We start from the raw sequence: 23,255 nt of genomic DNA, 5'->3' as shown, positions 1-23,255 counted from the left end.
ACAGAGGTTTTCTCAAGCTACTTTGGCAGCTGGGTTCCCAGACACCTATGTGATAGGGAGCAGTCAGCTTCTGAATGCTGGAATTAAGGAGGCAGCACTTCAGTGTCATAAGCATATATTCTTTGACTACAAGCAATTGCAGGAATATAGTTTTATATTTAAAGTCAGTAGTTTTGCATTTGTTTCCTCAACCTGATGGTGGTAGAGAAACCTCTGCAGAAAAGTGAGGAGTCTGTTTGAAAGGCTGGGCTTTTAAGCCCTTTGAAAACTTGGCCCCAGGTGATTTCCATTAGAATGGCAAATTCATATCTTGAAGAATGGCATTCAGGAACCCGCTGAACAGGCCAAGCTCTCCCCTCAGATTTCAGTGGGATTGCTTGAAGCAGTTGAGCTTTATCCCATACAAGTGCCAGGAGGGCAGAGATTTCCCAGAAGCAGAAGGTGTGGTTGGAATAAAAATCCTTCTGCAATTGCTGCTCAGCAATAGGGACCAAAGTACTGGGAGCCTCTCTTGCTGGTCTTCCTGTTGTGGATAGAGACAAGGCTACTGGAGTGGCACAAATTAGCTTAGGTTCAACTTCCCTGGCCCTTCCAACAGCTGCATTTTCCAGTGCTCTATAGGGAACAGAAAATTTAGAGGTATTTGCTTGGGGTTTTTACTCTTTTTTCTCTCTCAGTTGTGCTTCTGCAAAGGACTCGATAGACTTGGGTCGTGTTTACAGAAGTATCATTGTAAAAAGTATTATGAGTCACGCCATCAGTGCAGCACAATTTATAATCTGAAGGTTGGGTTTCCCATTAAAGTCTTTGTGTGTAGCTGGTAATGTGTGTTTCTCCAGATGAAATGTGTGGAATGTCTTATAAATGCTCTCTAAGCACTTGGATGTTTCAGTGTGCTTACTGCCAGTTTTTCAGAGATGCCCCTTTCTGTACAAGGTATTTGTCTTTAGGAAGAATGGTATGACATGAGCTTGGTTGGGAGATCTGGAGGGACTTGTTTGTAAAAGCCTTGCTGCTTTTATGCATGTCGACAAAAGGAATCCTAAGCAATTTCAAAAACCTGCAGAACCTGCTAGATCTCTGCAGAACAAAGGTGACAAAGGGCTTGTGCAGAAGCAACATTTTACTTACACCGCCGCCTTTCTCTCCACAGCCAGTGGTTTAGTGTACTGAGTCAAGTCCATGCGTCCACAGAGCAAGAGATTCGAGAGATGCACGATGAGCAGGCAAATCCACAGAATGCTGTGGTAAGTCTAAATCTGAAGAACTTATCAAAGCAGACATTGTTAGAAAACAGGAGCACTGTGGTGGCCACAGCTTCCAAGAGTCACGACCTTGGTTTCCTTACGTGCGGTGGTAGCTGTGACACTGGCTAGAGGCTCCATGTCCTTCACCCTGTAGCTATACAAGAGGAGACTCTGACTTCTGACTCCTCTCCCATAATTCACCTTGATGAAAAATGAGTGTTGGTTTTGCAGGTGTTTTTTTCTAGTCCAGTTCCCTGTCACACCACAGTGTATGCTTGAGTTTGAAGTTTTGCAAAGATACAGTTATTGAGTAAATTAAAAACCCAAGAGTAGAAAATTTGAGATGTTTCTGGTCCTGTGTTTATCATTCTGTGCAACATCCACTGGGAATAAATGAGATAAATTTGGAACCTAATATCAAGCAAAGGGAAATAAAAAACCTTCTGCTTAATGGCCTCAGAAGTTTGTTCTGAGATGATGCGATTTACATTGGGATGGCCCTTTTAGATGAAAAATTAAAGCAGGTTTGGAAGCATAGAAAAATACGAGCAGTTGTTGAGCTGCCTCCAGCTTAACTAGAGATAATCTTTTACTGGATCTAGTTATCTGAGTCTCTTAGTTTTCCCCTCAGCAGTTTTAATGGTTAAGAGAAACGGATTCCCAAATCCACAGATCATTTTGTTTGATCAAAGCTGCTGCTCCTTTCACCTGTCTCTGGGAAAAGTACTGTGAGTATTGTAATAGTAAATGTCTTCCTCTTCTTCTGGTTGGATATTTGCTTATAGGGTACACTCGACGTAGGACTAATTGATTCTGTCTGTGCTGCTGACAATCCAGATCGGTAAGTCAGAACCATGCCTGGTGACTTTGTTTCTCCTTTCTCTAGCCAAAGTCAGATGCTTTATACTTTAGTCTCTATATTCTACTGTTCGTTATTGTCTCCCTTTTCACAGTACTAAACACCACATGTTAAAACGTGGAATAGGAATGGTGGTGTTTTTTGTGAGGGTTTCTCTAACTTCCCTGACACTGCTTCATATATGAACTGTCCAGATACTGAAGTGATCCAAAAGTAGAAGATGAAATATGTCTTTCATTTATACAAGTAATGCTCCTGGAAAACAGCAGCTTGTTTTTGAGTCCTTTAGTAATACAGTAAGCACAAAACTTAACATTTTTTTGTTCAGCTTCTCATGCAAGAGTGTTGTGTTCAGCAGGGATGAGCATTATTTCTTGGAATAAAAACGTTTTATAACATATAAAACAATGCAGTATAGAAAAATAACCATCAGGACATTCTTAGTTCTTGAACAAGCAACAGTGTTTGGGAGCATAAAAAGTAATCCGGGTTCAGGCTATGAGTCTGGTTATAAGGTTACTGGCAGTGAGGTGTTATTTGTGCTACAGGAGTTCATTCCAGTCTCCTCATTGCACATGTGTGAAACAGCTGGGTTTAAGTTACTGGTTTGCCCTTGGCCTGCCAAGAGACTGATGCCACAAGTGACTGTGATTATAAGCCCAGGTTTCCTGAACAATACAACACAAATGTCCGGAGCTTTCAAAATTTGAAGTTCGAAAGGCATTTCTCCTAGAAGCATATTTCACACAGGTTTTTTTTTGTCCTTTTGTTTGTTTTTTTGGTTTGGTGGTTTTTGTTGTTGTTTTTGTTTTAGTTGTATGGGTCTAAATCAGTGATGGGAGGTTTTTCAGTTAGGAAATTAATTTGACTAATACAGGCAGTAGATTATTTTTATTTTGACACATACGAACCCATTATTGCAAGTTCAAAAGAGAGAATCTGAGCAGAGAGCCCTTTGAATATGTATGCAGAAAGTAGGAGGCTCCTGTTATTTTCCTAAGCTGGGGAGGAGGAGAGGGGAGCCTGGAAGGTTGGCTACTGTTGGTCATAACCTCCTGTTTGATAGCTTGACCTTAGTTTATACCTTAGCATTCCCCTTTTCCAGTTCTCTTGCTACAGCTCTTCTATAGCTTCTGTCTTGTATGTCATGTTATCCAGCTTTCTAAAGTGTGCTTCATGTAGCTCAATGCAAAGCTGCCTCCTCTTCACACATTTTAAAACATGGACTAACAAAATTCTTCAGCTGAGTTCACATGCCCGCTTGTTTCCTCCTCCACCATTCTACCTGCATAGTGTAGCACTTGAGCACCACTGTGAATGTGACCAAAACACTGGATTCTGCTCATTCCCTTACCCCTTCCATGGCACTGCTGAACACTCGCTGGAGGTAACTTAGACAGCTTCCAAGATGACTTACGCCCTTCTCATGTTACTTGATTTACTGTAACCTCCCTTCACACAGTTTTCAATTTTTTCTTTCTAATGATTTTATTTACTTGGGTTTTTTTTAACCCTGTGATACATTTAGCTTTTACATGGCACACACTGATTTTGGAGAATGGTATCGTATTTGGGTGAAGCTCTCTATCCCCGTAAACAATTTTTGATTGGTTCTGATTTCTACCTAGTTACCTTATTGCAAGAACTGTAAAATGAATCCTGTGAGCTTCTCATGCATGGGATGGCCCAGACTGCATCACTCCCTTTTTCCACATCTGATGCAGTTCTTAAAAACTGTGTGTGTTCCACGATGAAACAATTAATGGTAAAGGGTTAAACTGAGTGTTTGTAGCCTGGAAAACCTGCCTGTCTAATCCAGAGAGCCATCAGCACAGTTCGCTTGGCCCGTTCTTCATGCTTCAGCGAATCCTGGTGTAGGAATGGGTAAAAGCCAGACTCTCATTAAAAATAGATTGTACTCCCTGCGAGTTGGGTTGCACTGCATTAAAAATAAAAGAATCTGTGTTCACGTGATGCTTCACTATAGACCTTTGTAAATTGTAGCTGGTTTTAACTAATGTAGCTACTGAAGCAGACACCCGAAATAGATCTGACCCCGAAACAGAGTTCTGATTTACACCCAAAACTAATTAAAGATTGGAGGTTTTTCTCAGCATAGTTTTATTTTGAGACAGGACAAGTTGTAGTTTAATGTAAACTTTCCCACCATTCAGAGCCCTGGCATTTTGGTGTGAATCCAGCATAACTGAGTCTTTTTGAATGCTTAACTTTTTTTAGCTTTAGTGGTGTTGAAATAAATGCTTTAGACGTGGACAGTATTTGTCTGAATAGAAAATGCAAACAATGGAGAGTGTTTATGGTTATGGCAAGTGAGGTGAACAGCATGTATGTTGATTGGCTTTTTCAATCTTCATTTATCTTCATAGACCAAATTCATTTGTGATCATCACTGCTAATCGTGTTCTTCACTGTAATGCTGACACTCCTGAGGAGATGCATCACTGGATAACCCTGCTGCAAAGGTCCAAAGGGGACACTAGAGTGGAGGGACAAGAATTCATTGTGAGAGGTAAGAACTGAGTGGGGCACTAATGAAGTAATTAGCATCCATTAAGCTTCCAAGAGGTTGTTCCCACAATGCAGTCTGGGTAATGTGCTGGCATTGCGTGGCAGTGTTGGAGCCTCATCTTTTTACAGTTCAGTTTACTCACACACTAATACAGCTGTAATTATACTCCTGCTATGCCATATAAGAAAACACTGTCATGATGACAAAAGCTTTTTTTTTAAGTTGACGAAACATTTTTTCCAGGTAAACACAAAAGTCGAAAAGTTTTCATATTAATTTGATTTACCGTCATCATTTCATTGTTTGAGAATTTTACTCCAAGTTTTTTAATACCTGGGCTAAACAATTCACATCACATTTTTGTTGTTGAAAGTATACAACTAACTTTGAACAACCTCATTTTGTCCAACTCTGTTTTAAAAAAAAAAAAAGTGTGATTCAAATTGTGTCTTTAACAGGATGGCTACACAAGGAAGTAAAGAACAACCCCAAGATGTCTTCATTGAAACTAAAGAAGCGTTGGTTTGTTTTGACGCACAATTCTTTGGACTACTACAAGAGCTCAGAGAAAAATGCTTTGAAATTGGGTACACTGGTCCTGAACAGCCTCTGCTCAGTGGTCCCACCTGATGAAAAAATCTTCAAAGAGACAGGTAGTTTTTTGCCCTTGTTCAAATGTGCTTTCCAGTTGCCTTCTGTCATGCTAATGCAACAAACAGCACATAAGAGTATTTTAAATGGATTAGTATGGTTGCATTTGGTGAACAAATTGAGCTGTGAAGTCACTGAGGCATTTTACAGGTAATTACTGGGCAAAAAAACAGAGGTAACAATGTATACAGGACTGCATCTTGTTCTCACCAACATTCAAATTGTTGTAGACTCACACTGCTGCTAAGTTGGTGTGAACACTTACGCTTACACATCAAAGACCTGGAGAAAGACATAGGGTAGCACTCTCATCACACATTATTTTATGTGCTGAGGAGCTATGAGGACTGACATTGGTGGCGCTGGAGTAAGAATCCAGCTTGTGCTAACCTACAGACTACATCCGAGTCAGTTCCCTCTGCATTTTCAAAACTGGTTTTCAGCTGGGAAGTAGCTGTTTGCAAATGAGAAGCGAAAGTGGACAGCCCTATATAATCTCATTGGGGTCACTGACATTTCAAAGAGCTTTTCACTGGTGAGAGATGGAACAGATTTTATTTAATAGAATCTGTTTCACAAAAAGCCTATACAATGATGCAGGGAGAGATTTTGAACTGAAATGTTCTTCCTGCCATAGCCGCCACTTCACTGGTTTGAAGTTAATGACTTTTTACAGAAGAGGCAGTGGTAGTTTATGCTCTATACCTGCTTGTACGTGTGCTACAGACAATGAACAACAGAGCAAGACTCAGAACTTCATGTTACAGCCAGAGCTGGAGAAGTAGGGCCCACAAGTAGCTAACAGAATTCCATAGTGTTGTCTTATGACCACTTTTACTAAAATTACCTGATAAAATGGGGGGCTGCATGAGGGTGGTTGTACTCTGAGATTACTCTTAGGCTCTTTTAAAGGAGAGAATCTCCTCTTGTACCATAGTATCTTTATTATGATACTTAATTACTCGTACAACTTCTTAGATCCTGAAAACCTGCCAGCATGATCCAGAGCGCAGCACTCGGGGTCTCATGGGACTACAGCTGTTTTCAGATAGAAGTTGAGGTATTCTTATCAATGCATCTTCTGTGATTAATGATTTTTACTGTTGTGCTAGGTTATTGGAATGTAACTGTGTACGGACGCAAACATTGTTACCGTCTCTATACAAAATTGCTTAATGAGGCAACCCGCTGGTCAAGTGCCATCCAGAATGTGATTGACACAAAAGCGCCAATTGATACTCCAACGCAGCAGCTTATTCAGGATATTAAGGTAGGCACAAACAGGAGGACATGGGATGGGAAAGAATAATTGTTTAAATATTTTTTGTTGGCTTTGCCATATTGGGTAATAAAGCAGAAAATTAAGTTTTAATCACACAGTGGCATAGACTGAAATTGTGGAACCTGAGTGCATTCACTGACCTGATAAAGGAATTTCTAATCTAAACAGTAAAAGAGCGAAGTGTAAGTGCAGCTGAGAAGGTAAGAGGGATAACTTTTTTCCATGAAAGCAGTACCAAGTTTTACTGGTTTGTGTAACTCCACAGACATTGCTATGCCAGGCAGTAGAGCGCAGCGTGCAGGTTCATGAGTGAGCAGACCTGTCTGGCTGTGTCCTCGGTGAGCGGCACACGAGGATGTGGACTAGACAGCTCTGGTGATTTTTTTCATTATGCTTCATTTCTTATTCTGTGATAACACAGGCTCAACAGCTCATATTTCTGCATGATAAGAAGCATATTAATGCTTAATGCTTTATGGTCCTGTTGAAGACATGGCATGAATGTATTTCTGGAGATATTGCTAAACTGCTTTTAGGAGAGAAGATAACAATTCTTGGAGGAGACACAAAAAAACCTATCAAGTCCTAAATTCCAAGACTATGAAGGCTGTTTTTCAGAGCAGTGGACATGAGGAAGCTCAGGACTGATAGAAGACAGTGATCACACATTTGTCAAACGTGGCCTAAGGAAAAACAGTATTTAGATGTCAGAGTAGGTGCATCAGGTTTACAGCAGCAGTTTTTCTGGACTATTTTGTTATGGTAGCTCCTGTAGGTCCTAACTGAAAGGACCAAGTAGTCATGCTGGAGAAATATTTTTAAATAAAACTTGAATACAAATGTCTTAATTCCAGTTATGAAATACCGGAGTAAAAGCAATTGTAAAATGAAAAGACACTTCAAAAATTTCGTGAAACTTCATTTTTGTCTCCTGCAGCTCTGCTGTGGTTTGTTTTTTACTGCACAGGTAACATAAGCTTATGCAAGGCCTGAGATTAGCAGATACTGAGTATTCATAGGCCGCAGAGTGCCATGGCAGCCACAGTACCCACAGCTGGATTTAGCACTAAATAGTAACACTGAGGAGTGACTTTTTCACAGCCAACTGAAAGGCACAAAGCCTTGCAGCATTGTTAATGCTGGACCTCAAATCCTGCTTTTTTTCTTATCCCAATAGGAAAACTGCCTGAATGCTGATGTGGTTGAACAGATTTATAAGAGAAACCCTATTCTCCGTTACACCCATCATCCCTTGCACTCGCCATTACTGCCTCTGCCATATGGGGACATCAATCTAAACTGTAAGTTTTTCAATCATAGAAGCACTTTCCTGTATGAAAGACTAAACCAGAGGCTGAAAGTTTTTAGTTAATGGGCTATAGTGAAGTAATGGTAGGCAAAACATATATTTTTAATACAAATAGACGTTTCCCTGTTCTCTTCTGGGTGACAGAAGACAGCAGTTTGTGCAGCATAGAGCCATGGGCTCGTGGTGCTGCTCCTGCACGTATCTTCCAGAAGGGAAGGTTGGTAGTGCTGCTGTAATACAAGTTTGTTGCCCTCACCAATGCAGCTGAGATGACTGAGTTTGAAAAACCTTGCACTGAAATAGGCAACTAAACCAAATCCATTTGTCTCCTTGAATCTTTTTCTCCTTCTCAAATTATTGTTGATTCCATGAGTGGAGCTGCAGAAGCCACAACTTCCAATTAACAATAAGTCTAAGTTTCATCAGATGTGGTGGGAGGATTATTTATGGGAGACAACATTTAAGTGGACATGGTTTTTAAAAGTCATGGTTCGTTTACTCCTGAAACAGGTGTAATCATGTATTTTAATATCCTTGGCTCAATCACTAACTTAGAAGTCTGTTTTGAGTGAATGGTTCAGAGCTATTGATGATTGTGAATTTGGTGTCCTTAAAAGGATTTGCTTATCTTACTTTGCAACTGCATATGAAACAAGGTATGACTTGGATCAGAAGTTTCATCCTTGGGAGGAGGGTGAGAGGTCAGTTGATTAAAATCTAAGGTATTTCAGGTAAGACTTCTTGATAACTCAAGCGATATCCTTCTGCTCAAGTGATAAGGAACCTTTCCTAGGGGAACCTAGGAGAAACCTTTCCCTTCTCCATCCTCCTCTAGTTTAGTAGCATTGTTTGAGTTTAATTGAAATGCGACTGCTGTAGACAAAAGTGATGCCATGTATTTTTGCCACCTTCTGTAAATGCAGTCGTGCTTTACCTCCCTTATGTTCTGATTAGATTTTCACTTTCTTGTGACAGCAAAAAAGTCATAGACACTTCAGCAGTGTGGATTCTCCATCAACAAAACCCTTGATCAAGCAAGATACACATTTTAAGTTATGTTGTCAGAAAATGTCAAAATGGCATTTCAATAATTTCAGATCAAATCTCAATAGCAAAATAGCTCATGAAATGAATTTGCATCACACATTTGAAATTGAAAAGCTCCATTCTAATATCCTGTCTGATAAGGGTCACCAAATAGCATTAAGCAATTCCTGTGTTAAGCCTGACTGCTTTCTCTTCCATATCTCAGTCTAAGCACCTTTCTCCCTATTCTTCTTTTGTAGTGCTGAAAGACAAAGGCTACACAACTCTGCAGGATGAAGCCATCAAGATATTTAATTCTTTGCAGCAGCTGGAGTCTATGTCTGATCCCATCCCTATAATCCAAGGTATCCTGCAAACAGGACATGATTTGAGACCTCTTCGAGATGAGCTCTACTGTCAGCTCATCAAGCAGACCAACAAAGTGCCAAACCCTGGGAGCATGGGCAACCTGTATAGTTGGCAAATCCTCACCTGCATGAGTTGCACATTTCTGCCGAGTCGCGGCATCCTCAAATATCTCAAGTTCCATCTTAAAAGGTAAAAAGCTTTGAACTACTGAAGTGAGAAAAGAAGTGTCTTCAGTCACTGTTTTCTTCCCCACAACTTCTAACAGTGTTTAAAACATCTTGAAGTGAGACTTGAAGATGTGTTCACTTTGTGAACTGGTTATGCCAAAAAATGAATCTTAAAATACGTTGTAAGAAAAGCATGAATGGGTTGATCTAGGTGGAATTACTCTCATTCAAAGAATCAGGCAAAATGCCACTAAACTGAATGCATAATTTGTTAACACTGACAAAAGGGGGGGCTTTCTGTAATTGTATAAAGTTGCTTAAATGACTTGCAGCCAGTACTCTCAGGTCCCATTCTCAGCTGTGCAACCTTAGTTTTGTGAGGTATGCATCACACACATAAAAGAACATTAGAATGTTTAGAGATTTATTTGAGGTCTCTTTGCAATGTCTCTTTGCAGATCTAATTTTAATACATTAGTGACCGTTAAAAAAATAAATCATTTTTGACATTTCAGCACTAACCAGAATGTAGAGTTCATTTTGGTGAGGCAGCAGAAGAATGCAGATTGTTCCATTAGGAAAGTTAGTCCACTAACAACAAACTGTTTTCAGTAATTTAAAAGTCATGTCTGTGTTTGTGCTAGAGTATGGACTTGGTAAATATTGCTAAATATTCGTAAAACGCTTCTGTTGAAGATACACTTTTCAACCAAAGTAAGATTAGTGAAAAACATCTGTCACTTCATGTAAGTGTTAAAATGAAAAAATCCAACTTCGATTCACTTTCTCAGTTTAACTCAGTTCATAAACTGGTGTTCCAGTTAAAAAAATCGCAGCTGATACAACATTTGTTGGTTGGTGTCAATATAACAGATACATAGTCATCTTACAGGATTGCTGTAATCCTGCAGTAATCTTTTTATGCCTTGTAAATCAAAAATCACTGTAGTTTTTCACTTAAACCTTAATAGCTCTAAAAAGCTGGTGTTTTATCACTGGAAATATTATAGAAATATTCTGCTGAGAGCTACCTGAATTCAACAGTTTTCAATAATTAAGAATTGCATTTGTTAAAGTCATTAGTGAATACTAACAATAACTAACTGCTAAACAGTAAGGTCTAGAGAGAAGTTAAGAAAAACAGGAAAAGAAATCAATTACACCATCACAAAACTGAGCTGCCAAAATACATTTTATTGCTTTTTTCTCTAGTACCGTAGTGCAGTTTTGTCTTCATTCAACAACTGTTAGTGACAAAAAGGGGAGTTGGTTACAAGATTTTTATAGTTGTCTTGCTATCAAATGTGAGTCATTACAAGGTTCCTGTAGTTAATGCTATAAAGGTAGCTCAGTTTTTTTCTTTGCATTAGGTTTGTAAAACAAAATGATCAATGTATATAAGTTACCCCACAGTAAATCACAAGTTAGAACACCTTCCTTGACAGCGAAGTTAAACCTTTGAGTGTGTCAATTAAATAGCGTACTGGATACATTCTCAAATAAGTAAACTTTCTGTTTCACAGACTGGCAGCTTAAAGTAATAATATTTCTTTCACAGGGTTCGTGACCAGTTTCCAGGAACTGAAATGGAGAAATATGCACTATTTACTTATGAATCTCTGAAGAAAACCAAATGCAGAGAGTTTGTGCCATCGCGGGATGAAATAGAAGCTCTGATCGGCAGGCAGGAAATGACGTCCACAGTTTATTGCCATGGCGGGGGCTCCTGTAAGATTACCATCAACTCGCACACTACAGCTGGAGAGGTGAGAGTGCAGAGAATTACTCAACTATAGTTCCCTCTTACAGGAAAAATTAGAGGAAAGAGTAAGCAATTCAGCAGAGGCATCATTGGAACAACTTCAGTAGATATTGGTGTCTATGAGAGCCAGGTTGCTTCCTAAAGCTGAAAGACTCTTGCTGAGTTGGTGAAATACAGGGGTTATATCCAGCCAGGTGATTGTATACACATATTCTGAAATAATCAGCATTATTTACTATAAAATTAAAGTGGAATTTGACAACAATACTGCTGATGAAAACATGTTAGCAACATTTTTAGCCTGGCGTAAAACCTAGATCTGAATTTTCTTCTAATTATTTGTCTTACACTATGGTGCTGCTTTTCCATGCTATCATTTTTTCATGCACTGTTTCTCATTAGGTGGTTGAAAAGTTAATTCGTGGCTTGGCCATGGAGGATAGCAGAAATATGTTTGCTTTGTTTGAATACAATGGAACTACTGATAAAGCGATTGAAAGCAGGACCATTGTGGCTGATGTCTTGGCAAAGTTTGAAAAGTGAGTGTGCCTTTCCTTCTCTCTCACCACTCTAATAAGCAGCAATTAAATAAATTTCCAATGTCAATAATGCTGAATTTTCTCTTTCTCTTGCTTGTTTGTTATGACGCAGCTGAATTAAACACATGGCCATTTCTGGAACAAAAGCATCTTTATTTTTCCTTCTTAAAGGAATTAATGAGCCACCTATTCACCTGTGTTTGGTTTTCCTCTGTCTTGATACCAGTAGAATAATATTTGTCATCTCTATTTCCACATTTTCTTTTCCACTACTAATTTTTTTTTTCCACCACTACTAGTATTGTGGCTGTCCAAGTATTAGGAGAACTGAACTCCAGGCAGTCATTGCCATTCTGACCACTTGTTGCCCAACTTCACATAGAACTCGCCACAGTACAGCTCAAAACATTTTTCTTGCCAGTAAAACTGAAACCATTCGTAGCACTGTAGTAAGAAAATGTGGTACAAGCCGAAATATCTGTTTGTCCTTGTGTTACATGCATGGCAATCAACCTCCTTTACCCACATAATAATGAGGGGAAAAAGGAATGTCTGAAGTGGTGTGCAGTTAAGCTCCTGTCAACACCACCAGACTGACAGCAGGTGTAGCAAAGCGAAATTCAGCTGATGCCTTGCTTAGATTCTTGAGGTGTCAATTTAGAAAGGCATTTGATTTCACAGATCTGATCTCTCTCTGTCTTTCCACACACCTGTACAGGCTTGCTGCCACTGCTGGGGACATGCACTGGAAGTTCTACTTCAAGCTCTACTGCTTCCTGGACACAGAAAACGTCCCAAGAGATAGCGTGGAATTTGCCTTTATGTTTGAGCAGGTAAAGGACAAAGTTCCATTTTGAAGCACTTTTAGAGAAGGAAAAAAGAAAGAGATCTAGGTAGAGCAGAGTTTCTATTATGCTTCTGTTTAAATGCACTACTACTCAAGCATCAAGTGCAAGGAAAGCAATTCAGTGGTCAAAATAGGCTTATCCTGATAAAAGTAAAGCACGTATGATTTACCTGGTGTTATGACTTTTCCTCTGCATTACTTGTGAATTGCTTTGTGTGTAGTGGTAAAAAAAAGGGGAACTAACTGCATAAAAAAAGGATAATACTTCCTTTTAATTTTGTTCTTACAATACCATTTTCTTAATAAAGTGTAAGAAATAAAGTGAAAAATGTGTAATTGGCAAGCAAATTAATTATTAGAGACCTACGTTGGCAACTGTTCAGAACTAATAGAACAATAGTGTTTTCTCTTTTCAAAAAGTTATTGGTATTTCATAGGCATTGAAGTAAAACAAATCAGGCCAGTCTCAGCAGTAACCGTAAGAGAGCTACGATGAGCATAAATCCACAATGAATGTGCTGAGCTTAGAATGAATCCATATTGCAAAACATGAGGGAATTTGATTTGATTTAACAAGGGAAAGTGTAGAGTCCTGCATGTGGGCAGGAACAACCCCAGGTTCCAGTATAGGTTGGGAAATTACATATTAGAGAGCAGTGTAGGGGAAAGGGACCTGCGGGTCCTGGTGGACAACAGGATGACCATGAGCCAGCACTGTGCCCTTGTGGCCAGGAAGGCCAATGGCATCCTGGGGTGTATTAGAAGGGGGGTGGTTAGTAGGTCGAGAGAGGTTCTCCTTCCCCTCTACTGTGCCCTGGTGAGACCACATCTAGAATATTGTGTCCAGTTCTGGGCCCCTCAGTTCAAGAAGGACAGGGAACTGCTGGAGAGGGTCCCACGTAGGGCAACAAAGATGATTAAGGGAGTGGAGCATCTCCCTTATGAAGAAAGGCTGAGGGAGCTGGGTCTCTTTAGTTTGGAGGAGACTGAGGGGTGACCTTATTAATGTTTATATATATATAAAGGGTGAGTGCCACGAGGATGGAGCCAGGCTCTTCTCGGTGGCAAACAATGATAGGACAAGGGGTAATGGGATCAAGCTGGAACACAAGAGGTTCCACTTAAATTTGAGAAAAAACTTATTCTCAGTGAGGGTGACAGAGCACTGGAACAGGCTGCCCAGGGGGGTTGTGGAGTCTCCTTCTCTGGAGACATTCAAAACCCACCTGGACATGTTCCTGTGCGACCTCACCTAGGCGTTCCTGCTCCAGCAGGGGGATTGGACTAGATGATCTTTTGAGGTCCCTTCCAATCCCAAACATACTGTGATACTGTGATTTACAATGAAAATTAAATATATCAGCAGTTGGATTTCTATTACATGAGGTTCTGAACTTGCTCAGAAACTGTCACTGATGGCATTTATTATTGTTGACTGACCTTCTCCTTTTCTACTCTATTGTAAATGGCTAAAAATTCTTCCAGTGGACAGCTTCTTTCAAGCAGGTACTAGACAGATAAAGATTTCTGTGTAAGGCATTTGCAATGCCAAGACACTGACTTTCTCTTGGTAAACAAGCCTGATGTGATCAAGATGTGATATATTTCAGTTTTCATATGTATGAAGCCTTTTTCCCCTTTCAGAGGATCAGAAACATCTTCACTCTAATAGAGTATTTCTTCCTTGCTCTCAGTTTAGGTTCTAAGGCACTATATTACATTATGAGTCTACCAAAACTCTCCTTCCAGAGCCTACTATTGTAGCTCAATCCAGAAGTGCTTATTGTTGGCTGAAGGATCTGGGCAATAGATTGCCTTGGTTGGGCTTAGAAATGCTGCCATTCTGACTGTACTTGTAGAGGAGTCAGCCAGTTAATGTCTGGTTTAGGTTGAAGTTCAAACAGTAAAAAAAAAATCCATGAGAGCTCTGCATCAGATATTTTACATTACATTATTGGTTTTAAAGGCAGGTTTAGGTAGTTTTCTGTATGAACAACTAAAACAAGCGCATTGGCTGAAGCAGATTGTTTTCATGCAGCGTTCTGTGCTGACATTGTTTAACCAAATATTTTATGTCTTACCAAGATGAATAGTATTTCAGTTATAAAGCAGGGCACATTCAATCCCTTTGATTAATATTACAGGAATATCTTAAAGAGGTGATTCATTGCATTCTAACATCAATTTTGTTCTTTTTTTTCTAATCGTCTGCTTTTGATGTCAGTCATCAACTTCTTTTGGCCTATTAAGAATGTTCACTTTTGTCATCAGTTTTACTTCTGTAACCTCCGTTACATTAAAGCCCAAATCCTTTAATTCATAAGGCACTGAAAAAAAATCTTTTAGTTCTTCTTTCTTATTAAAATACTGTACTTCCATTTCCACAATGCAGCTCTTGCTTCTGCATGTGTACAATCCCAGGCAAACCATCTTGCATGTTTAAAGGCACATTTTGTCTCCATCTTAAGTGTATACCTAAATGAACCAGCTCTTTCTTGGATGTGAACTGTCTCTGTGTGTTTACTGAACTGTTTGCAATTCCTGCATCTCCAGACATGAGGCCTGTTTGTTTCCTGTACTAGTGTCATCTGAAAAAAAAGAAAAAACTCCTAGCTGCTGGGTGTGGAAAGAGCTAGGATTTTAAAGTGTTGTCTTGGTCCAGAATCTCATCCCTGATGCTGTAGAACACTATAGCATATATATGTTTTACTAACCTTATCTGGGACCCATTGTAGATTTACTGTTTTCCCTCTGAGGTTTATTACAAAGCTGTCCTAGGGCTTTGCTTGTTTGTCTGGGAATGTCAGGTTTCACAGCCAGGTTATTGATAGCAGTAAGCAAAATGGATATCCATTTCTTCCTAATGCTGTTAAACATAGATGGCTTCCTCCCAGTCAGGTGTTTAGATCCTGATTTTCCCCCCTTTACATTTTATTTTATGTTTTAGCAATTCAGTCACACTTATGTAAGAGTTCACTAAGAGCTGTACTAGTAACAGGAGTTCCCATTTAGCAAGTTCCTCAATTGCCTTGCTGTTCTTCGGGTAAACCATGTCCTACCCAGTTTAACAAATTTGCCAAGATATTTAATCACTTTTGAATTATTTAATGGATCATTTATTGCAGATCCTGAGTTCGCCTGGCAACAAGTCTACTTCCCCTTTTTGTCTTAGTCTTTTCAAAGACTGGGTTAAAGACTGGCACATAAAAGTTACCTTTTTCCTCCCAATAGGCTCACGAAGCAGTGATTCGAGGACATTATCCTGCTCCTGAAGAAACCCTCCAGGTCCTTGCAGCTTTGCGCCTTCAGTACCTTCAGGGAGATTACACTCTGCATACCACTGTGCCAGAAATGGAAGAGGTCTATCCCTTGCAAAAGCTCAAGTCTCGGATTACACAGTCCACCAAAACATTTACTGCAGCAGAGAAGGCTGAGAAGAAACGCGCCAGCTTTCTTGAAGGAACATTGCGACGAAGTTTTCGCAGTGGCTCTGTCAGCAAACAGAAGGTTGAGGAGGATCAGATGTTAGACATGTGGGTCAAAGAGGAAATCTCAGCTTCCAGGACTAGTATTATTGACAAATGGAAAAAACTCCAGAGGATGAACCAGGAGCAGGCTATGGCAAAGTATATGGCTTTGATTAAGGAATGGCCTGGCTATGGCTCAACACTCTTTGACGTAGAGGTAAGACCTCCTGAACACTTGGACTACCTCTTATACTGTATAGATGATGTTTTCAGTACAGAGCAGTGAAACCATAAATACAGTATCACAATACTCAGACAGTTGATATAATAAAATGCTAGATATTAAAAGCATTCTCCCATTAGCAAGCACTGTAGCCATTTATATCCACCAGTTAACCATAAAATCTAGAGGGATGGAATGCTAGCCTAATAGGTTGCAAACAAGTTTAAAAAGTGTAAAGGCTACGTTCAAACAGGAACAAGCAATATGCACTTCTTACAAAATGGTTACAGACAAGAACCTCAACAGTAAGTGCTCTGTGGCTGCCGCTGTTCCCTTTGACGTTAATCCACATTTTTTCCTCTAGTGTAAAGAAGGGGGATTCCCGCAAGAGTTGTGGCTTGGAGTCAGTGCTGATGCGGTTTCTGTCTACAAGCGTGGGGAAGGAAGGCCTCTGGAGGTGTTTCAGTATGAACATATCTTGTCATTTGGTGCACCGCTTGCCAACACCTACAAGATCGTGGTGGATGAGAGAGAACTGCTTTTTGAAACTAGTGAGGTAAGAGCAAGGAATTTTGTTATTGTGGTCTTCCCGTTCTGATAGCCAGACTACTTAGTAATTTAAGTAATTGCTGCAATTGTTACAGATTTATTCAAGATCCCTGGAAAGCTAAAGGGAAGACATGGTGAGATAGATAAAAGTGCTGAGTATTTTTATTTTTTAACCACAAAAGGGTTTTGTTGAAAGCTCGACAGTTTTATATTGTTAGTGTCTAAATAAATTCATTCACGTACTGTTACCTTACTGAGAACTTTGCTCTTTATACTCTCTTGGCAGGTGGTTGACATTGCGAAGCTGATGAAAGCTTACATCAGCATGATCGTGAAAAAACGCTATAGCACCTCTCGATCAGTGAGTAGTCATGGAAGTCAGGGCAGCTCCAGGTGAAAACAAAACCAGTTCTGCTGTGCTCTAAATAGAACTGCTGCTTGGCCTCCAAATGACCTGATGATACTGATCACATCTGTTGACAAGCTAACAAAGAACCAGAGTTTCCACGGAAAATATCTTCAAACATTGTTTTATAAAGACCACAGGGTGGGGAGGGGAAAATCAACTGAAGTAGTCACATACTAGAACTGCCGGCTCGTTCAAAACTTTCCAAAGCATTATTATCTTCAGTTGATGTAACACATGCCTTAAGACTTGATCCACTGCAATACAAGCAGTAATAAGTGCCTTACAATATTAAATTCAACTTGTATTGACCTAAAATTGCTGATAAAAGTCAAGAGGATTTTTTGTTGTCCACCCAGAACACTGAAAACAAAGGTAAATTCATCCATTCTGCACCAGTCTACTGGCCTGTATACATGCGGGAAGGGGGAGGGAAGAAGAGCAAAGTATATTTTTTGGAGAGCTGCTGGCAGCTTTCCTATGGACGCCAACATTTTGTTTCCCCTTGCTTCCATGGATGTGCACCTTGTGCATGCATATTTGAGCTGTCAGTAAAATTTGACTGATTTTATTCTGTATTTCACAAGTCTTTTGAAGCAAAGGGAATAAGTATGTGCAATGGTGTAAACAGTCTTTCTGTACATTTTAATAGTTCAGAGTTATAGTTGTTACAATTGTATGGTTCCTTTATAAGCCGTTTTATTAACAAGAAAATTCCAAAATTTTCATACATTGATTTTACTATTGCAAATATCTATTACCATATGAGTAGCAGAAGTCTGCATTCTGTATCTGCTGTATTATAAAGAGAGATGTAGCTGAGAATATTTATAGACTACCCTAATATGGAAATACAATTATCAGTTCAGTACTCTATAATGTCCACTTGAGTTTTTAATATTAATTTTTTTCTTTTAAGGACATTACTCTTTTGTAATTCTGGCTGGACTCTCCAACCCAGACTGACTGCCAAAGGTCAGAGCCCTTCAGAGTTGACTAAGAAAGCAAAGTTATACAGTGCAACTGCTTTAGTGTAGAGTTCTCTGTTTTACGTGGTTGCCTGATGAAGGTTCTTGATGCTACCCTGTAAATAAATTGGGCAATATCAGCTAATAATAAGCTGATTTTTTGACTTTTATTTTTGTACAGAAATACTGTAATATAAGGCAAAACTTTGATCAAAGGTATCTTTTTGTCCACAGAAAAAAAAAAAAAAAGAAACCTGGAAAACCTTACTGTTATTAAAAACCTCAGCCTCTAAGGAATCATGCCTACGTGCTTAAAAAAAAAAAAAGTCCAGCAATAAAGGAAATATATGTGATGTGCTCTGCTTCTGTTTCATACCGAGTTGGACTTGCAGCAAAGCCCTAATTTCATCTGCCTTCTCAGGAGCCAAGCCAGGAACACAGCGTAGACTATATATATGCCTTTGCTTGGAAAGGCACATGTGCTTTGTGTTGTAATGGAGCAGGTTTCCCTCTTGTGATCACAACTACCTCCTTGATCATGTGATATGTCTCAGTTACTCCAACAGGGCAAAGGGGAAGGACTGCTGAGCACTTCCACTCCACAGGGAATGTGCAAGTTAAGCTTTTGCTATTTGTGTGGCCCTGATGTAAGATGGCTTGTTTTCAGTAGCCAGCCCCAGCATAGTAGTGCAGCACGCGCTGCCCTCGTAAGTGTGCATGGCCTTCCTGGACTGCAAGGCTTGCTATGAGAAATCCTCCAACTGGCAGATGCTTTTAGTACCTCCCTCTGTGATACTGCTCCTTAGTCCCTAAATACTTGCTGAATTACACTACTGATTTCATGGCCCCACCTTCCCAGCAAAGGCGAATTTATCTAAGGAAGACAAGAAAAATGAGAAAGCTGTAACTCCAGTGGGTATAGCTGCATACACAGAGAGTATCTGAGACTGTAAAATTTCTGATTTTTTCCATATGCAGGTTTTTCAGAAAGAACTTAGCTTTTGCTCTTATCAAGGCATCCTTGAAATGACACATTTATACATCAGCCAGCGCAGCAGGAAGCTTCAGTTTTATCTATGTGCTGTTTGTAAATGTGCTCACAGAAGTCGTGGTTTAGTGCCAGTGTTAGGTTAATGGGATGGACTCTTATGATCTTCAGGGTCTCTTCCAACCAAAATGATTCTATGAATCCCTGACACATTATCATCATTAATTGGTCAAAAAAACAGCAATATAAGAGGGGACAATCTTGTTCAGAGTCACAGCCTTGAGAAGCTGATGCCACTTCTCCAGTCGCAATTCATTTACCTCCTGACTGACTTCTGGACGCTGTCCACCACTAGGAGGGATGTTTGCTCTTAGTCAATACACAGAGGCACCTGTCACTACATCTAAGAGCTTCTCTTCATTCATGCCACTTCCATCAACCTGCCATGCAAGTCTTCAGTTACTGCTGTTGAGGTAAATAAAAGCTTTTATAACTGTTGATACAAGAAAGAATGCACAGTTTATCTAAATAAATACTGCACAGTAGATACACTGGGTTTGGAAGTGAGAAGAATGTTCCTTAAAGTATAAAATATTTAAAAATTCTTGCAAATTATTTTGCTTCTGTCAAATCTTATTCCAAGAATACATGAAATTTCTTGCTAGAGCCAGAAATTCTCTCTTGCCTATGATCTCTTCTGTTATAGTAGCAGTTGAGTGTATCTGAAAAGAGGAGGGGAACTTTTCTCACAATTCAGAATACATTTTTACTTTTATTCTTGTTTTGAAATAAAGGTTTGTGTTTTCGAAAGAACAAATACTGTAGAACCTTACCACTACTTAAAATGCAAGAGTAGATCTGTACTTCTGGACAGGCCACAGTATCGCAACTGCTACACTCTCTAGGTTGAATGCATCAGAAATCACAAAGAACTGAGTATTAAAAGTTGAAAGGTTCTAGGAGAAACACCATTCCTTGCCCAGTCCCTCTAGGGCAAAGGGGAGTTTTACTGTACGTGTTGTGGTCTTCGGGATTTGAAACTCTCACATATTTTCTGAAAGAATGAAGAGCAGCCATTTGGCTCTGTTGCCCATCAACTGCCACTGGGACTCTGCTGGCATGGCCGCGGTGGTCGCGGAGTCACCCAGTGCCCATCCTGCCCTTAAGACCTGCCCAGCTGCAGAGACCCACCACCCCCAGGCAGTTACACCAACCCTGATGAAAACCCTCTGGGAGCACTTGGCAGGTTCCGACACCCTCTGGCTGCACCCAGTTGAATACAGTCACAGCCAGGAAAGCCCTGGGACCACAGCAGCCCAGATGTGCTGCAAGGGCTGGGCAGAAACTACGCCATCTAGCCTAAGAACAGAGCAGCAGCTGCAGCGGAAATACAATTGTATTATCTTAACACACCTTAAAGCTGGCCGTGCCTGAATTCCACCTATGGCCTCAGGCTTTAGTCTAGCATTTTCCCTGTACCTCATAATACATACACATCCATTTGTCAGGGTGCTAGAATTCTTAATGAGCTTAATTACACAAGTTATGCAGAGGAAATTGCTTCACCCAAGAAGTGTTGCATCAGAAACCTAGTTTCAAGGCCTACATTTCTGAGGCATATGGCTATAACAGGTATTCACAGGTTTGCACCAGTACAAACACTGAACACACACACACACACACACACACACACACACACACACACACACGCACACATGCTGGCATTAAGTCCTTTTAATGGGGCAGAACAGTAGCAGCTTCTTCAGTGCTGACAGATGATTTCTCACATACGGCACATGCACTCCAAATTATTTCCAGCTCTGAAGTAAATACAGAGTACCAACCAAATATGACAGCACTGTCCTCAATGTAACTAATTCTGCATGGTGCCCAGCCCTAGAAATCCACTGCATTTCACTCCATCAGAGACAGGAATACAGCTACTAGCTGTACTGTGGCACAACTGTACTTTCACACACACACAGCAAGGTAGGTGAGACTGTGGGGATGGGCATTTGCAATTAATTCATCCGCCTTTCCATCTACCCTAATTTCTTTTGAACTATTGAGTTATTAATGCTGGTTAAACTCACATCACAAGCAAACATCTGAGAAATCTTAATATTGAAGGAATCCACTTTGAATTATCTCCCACAACACGTCACAACAGACACAAGGCCTCTAGTGCACTACATCAGAAACTGCACATATTACAACAGTCATGGGAAGCAAGCAGAAGAGGGCAGCAGCAGTCCAAAGAAGTGAACCATATGGAGAGCAGTTCCAGCTACAGTATGATTTTACCTGGCCTTTATCAGAAGATAAGAGAGGAAGAGAGATTCCTCTTGTCATTCTTGCTCTCCACAAGACATGTGATCAGGACAAGCAACAGCTACTCAGGTTGCTTCTCAGGCATGCCAGCAACCCCCCCCATCTCTAGCTCTGGGCAACCATAAAGTAAAAAATACATGAAGCATCAGAAGGGCTGGAGAAAAGGGACACCAACAAAACAAAGAATGAAACTTCTAAGACCAAAGTTGCAAGTTTTTAACTGAACAGTCACTGCTTTTTAGTGATACTTTATGTACATTGTGTGGAGGCCAGGGTTGGGGGGGATGTGCTGCTTGCCCTCATTGACTTGTTCAGAAAACTGTTCCTGAACTTCTCTGTGGACATTTTTCCAAAATTTCTTGTCTAAAGTTGATTATTGACTAGACTATTTGTTCCTCTTCCAGCACAGCCTTTTGATTTTAATAATTTTTCCTCCATGTATAATTTTAGCCACTCCTCACTTCTAATACATTGTATAAATATTTGCATCATCTTCCAGCCTTCATTTTGCAAGACTAAAACTTTTTTCTAATAAACTTTTCTCAAAAGCAAGTTCTCCATGCTCCCTAATCAGCATCATAACATATTTCAGCATCCATTACAGTTCTTTAAAAACAAAGGAGATCGGAATGTTACACTGTACTGAACACCTTACTGTTTCTTCAGAACAACAGTCTAAAACTCTTATCAATTAGAAGCACTTTACCTGTATCTTATAATCTCACTAGTACTGTTCATAGTGACACCACTTTAATTCTGCAGGGGAATTCTAGACTGATAAAAGGAGGGGACAAAGGACCCAATTTAATCAACTGACAAGATATCAACTAGTCCTTTAAATTAGTTCCCAAGCATATTTCATTCTTTGTTATTACTTTTCTTTCTCTTTCGCCTATCCATAAGAGTATCCATTCCTTCCTTTATGATTATCCTACCTAGTTTTGCTTCATCCACATCAAAACAGTGTTCTTACAATCATGTCGCTAATAAAAACATTTTAAAGGATCTAAAGGATCTCCAACCCATCCCTGGTAACACCATTATTAACTTGAGTGATTTATATTAGTAAGGTCCCTTTCTAAAACAAACGAACAAAACCTCCCTTTTACCACCTTCCTACACATTTTTGTAAGAACTCCTATATTCTGTGTCTTTAAACAGTGATTTTCAGACTTTTTAGGTAACTTCCTTTTTTCTCCCATACGGGTTTATTTGTTTATTTTTCCTTTGCTGCTAGTCACCCACACACTCATCTCCTTGGCAGATCTGAGTCACACTCCTGATATTTACCAACTGACCAACAATAAGATCACAAACGTCTTCTCATTTGTCTGTGTCAGAATTAAAAAACAGTAGATGCCAGAAGTCTTTTTGTTTTGAAACCCCATCTACAAGGTCTATTTTCCCAGTTATAAGGCAGGATCTTGTGTGTACTCCAGTAAATCCATATAAAGGGGACAATATAATTTTTGCATTCTGAAGGATGTTTCCTTAACTATTTTCTTACATGCCCCACTCTGAGAGAGTATTTCCCAACCCCCCACCCCATGTTACCCCAGTCAGACCTCTCAGTACAGCGCTCACAATCCAGTTTTCTCTTGGTAGGCATTACCTGAGCCCACTCCTCACTAGGAGCTTGTCAGTTCACTAAACCCAACATCGCACCAAACTGTCCTCCCCACAGATTGCCACCAGCAATTTCTACCTTTTACCCTCAAGTGAAATGACCTGTTTG

General features: G+C 39.9%; 1 protein-coding gene across 1 annotated transcript in view; it reads left to right on the top strand.

The window, feature by feature from the left end:
• The window catches only part of MYO10 (myosin X), a 161,850-nt gene extending 143,296 nt beyond the window's left edge, over positions 1-18,554 (top strand). Inside the window, 13 exon segments of the mRNA XM_082047078.1 lie at positions 1,154-1,247; positions 2,033-2,088; positions 4,494-4,636; positions 5,095-5,289; positions 6,400-6,557; positions 7,747-7,870; positions 9,165-9,462; positions 10,999-11,206; positions 11,605-11,741; positions 12,460-12,574; positions 15,820-16,272; positions 16,643-16,834; positions 17,114-18,554. Of these exon segments, the coding sequence (XP_081903204.1) occupies positions 1,154-1,247; positions 2,033-2,088; positions 4,494-4,636; positions 5,095-5,289; positions 6,400-6,557; positions 7,747-7,870; positions 9,165-9,462; positions 10,999-11,206; positions 11,605-11,741; positions 12,460-12,574; positions 15,820-16,272; positions 16,643-16,834; positions 17,114-17,224 (2,284 nt within the window). The 3' untranslated portion in view covers positions 17,225-18,554.
• The last annotated feature ends 4,701 nt before the right edge of the window (positions 18,555-23,255 follow it).

This window comes from Streptopelia decaocto (assembly GCF_964273445.1).
Source record: "Streptopelia decaocto genome assembly, chromosome: 2".
Taxonomy (NCBI): Eukaryota; Metazoa; Chordata; class Aves; order Columbiformes; family Columbidae; genus Streptopelia; species Streptopelia decaocto.
Note: the sequence above shows the minus strand (reverse complement) of the source record. Positions and strands in the feature narration are given on the sequence as shown.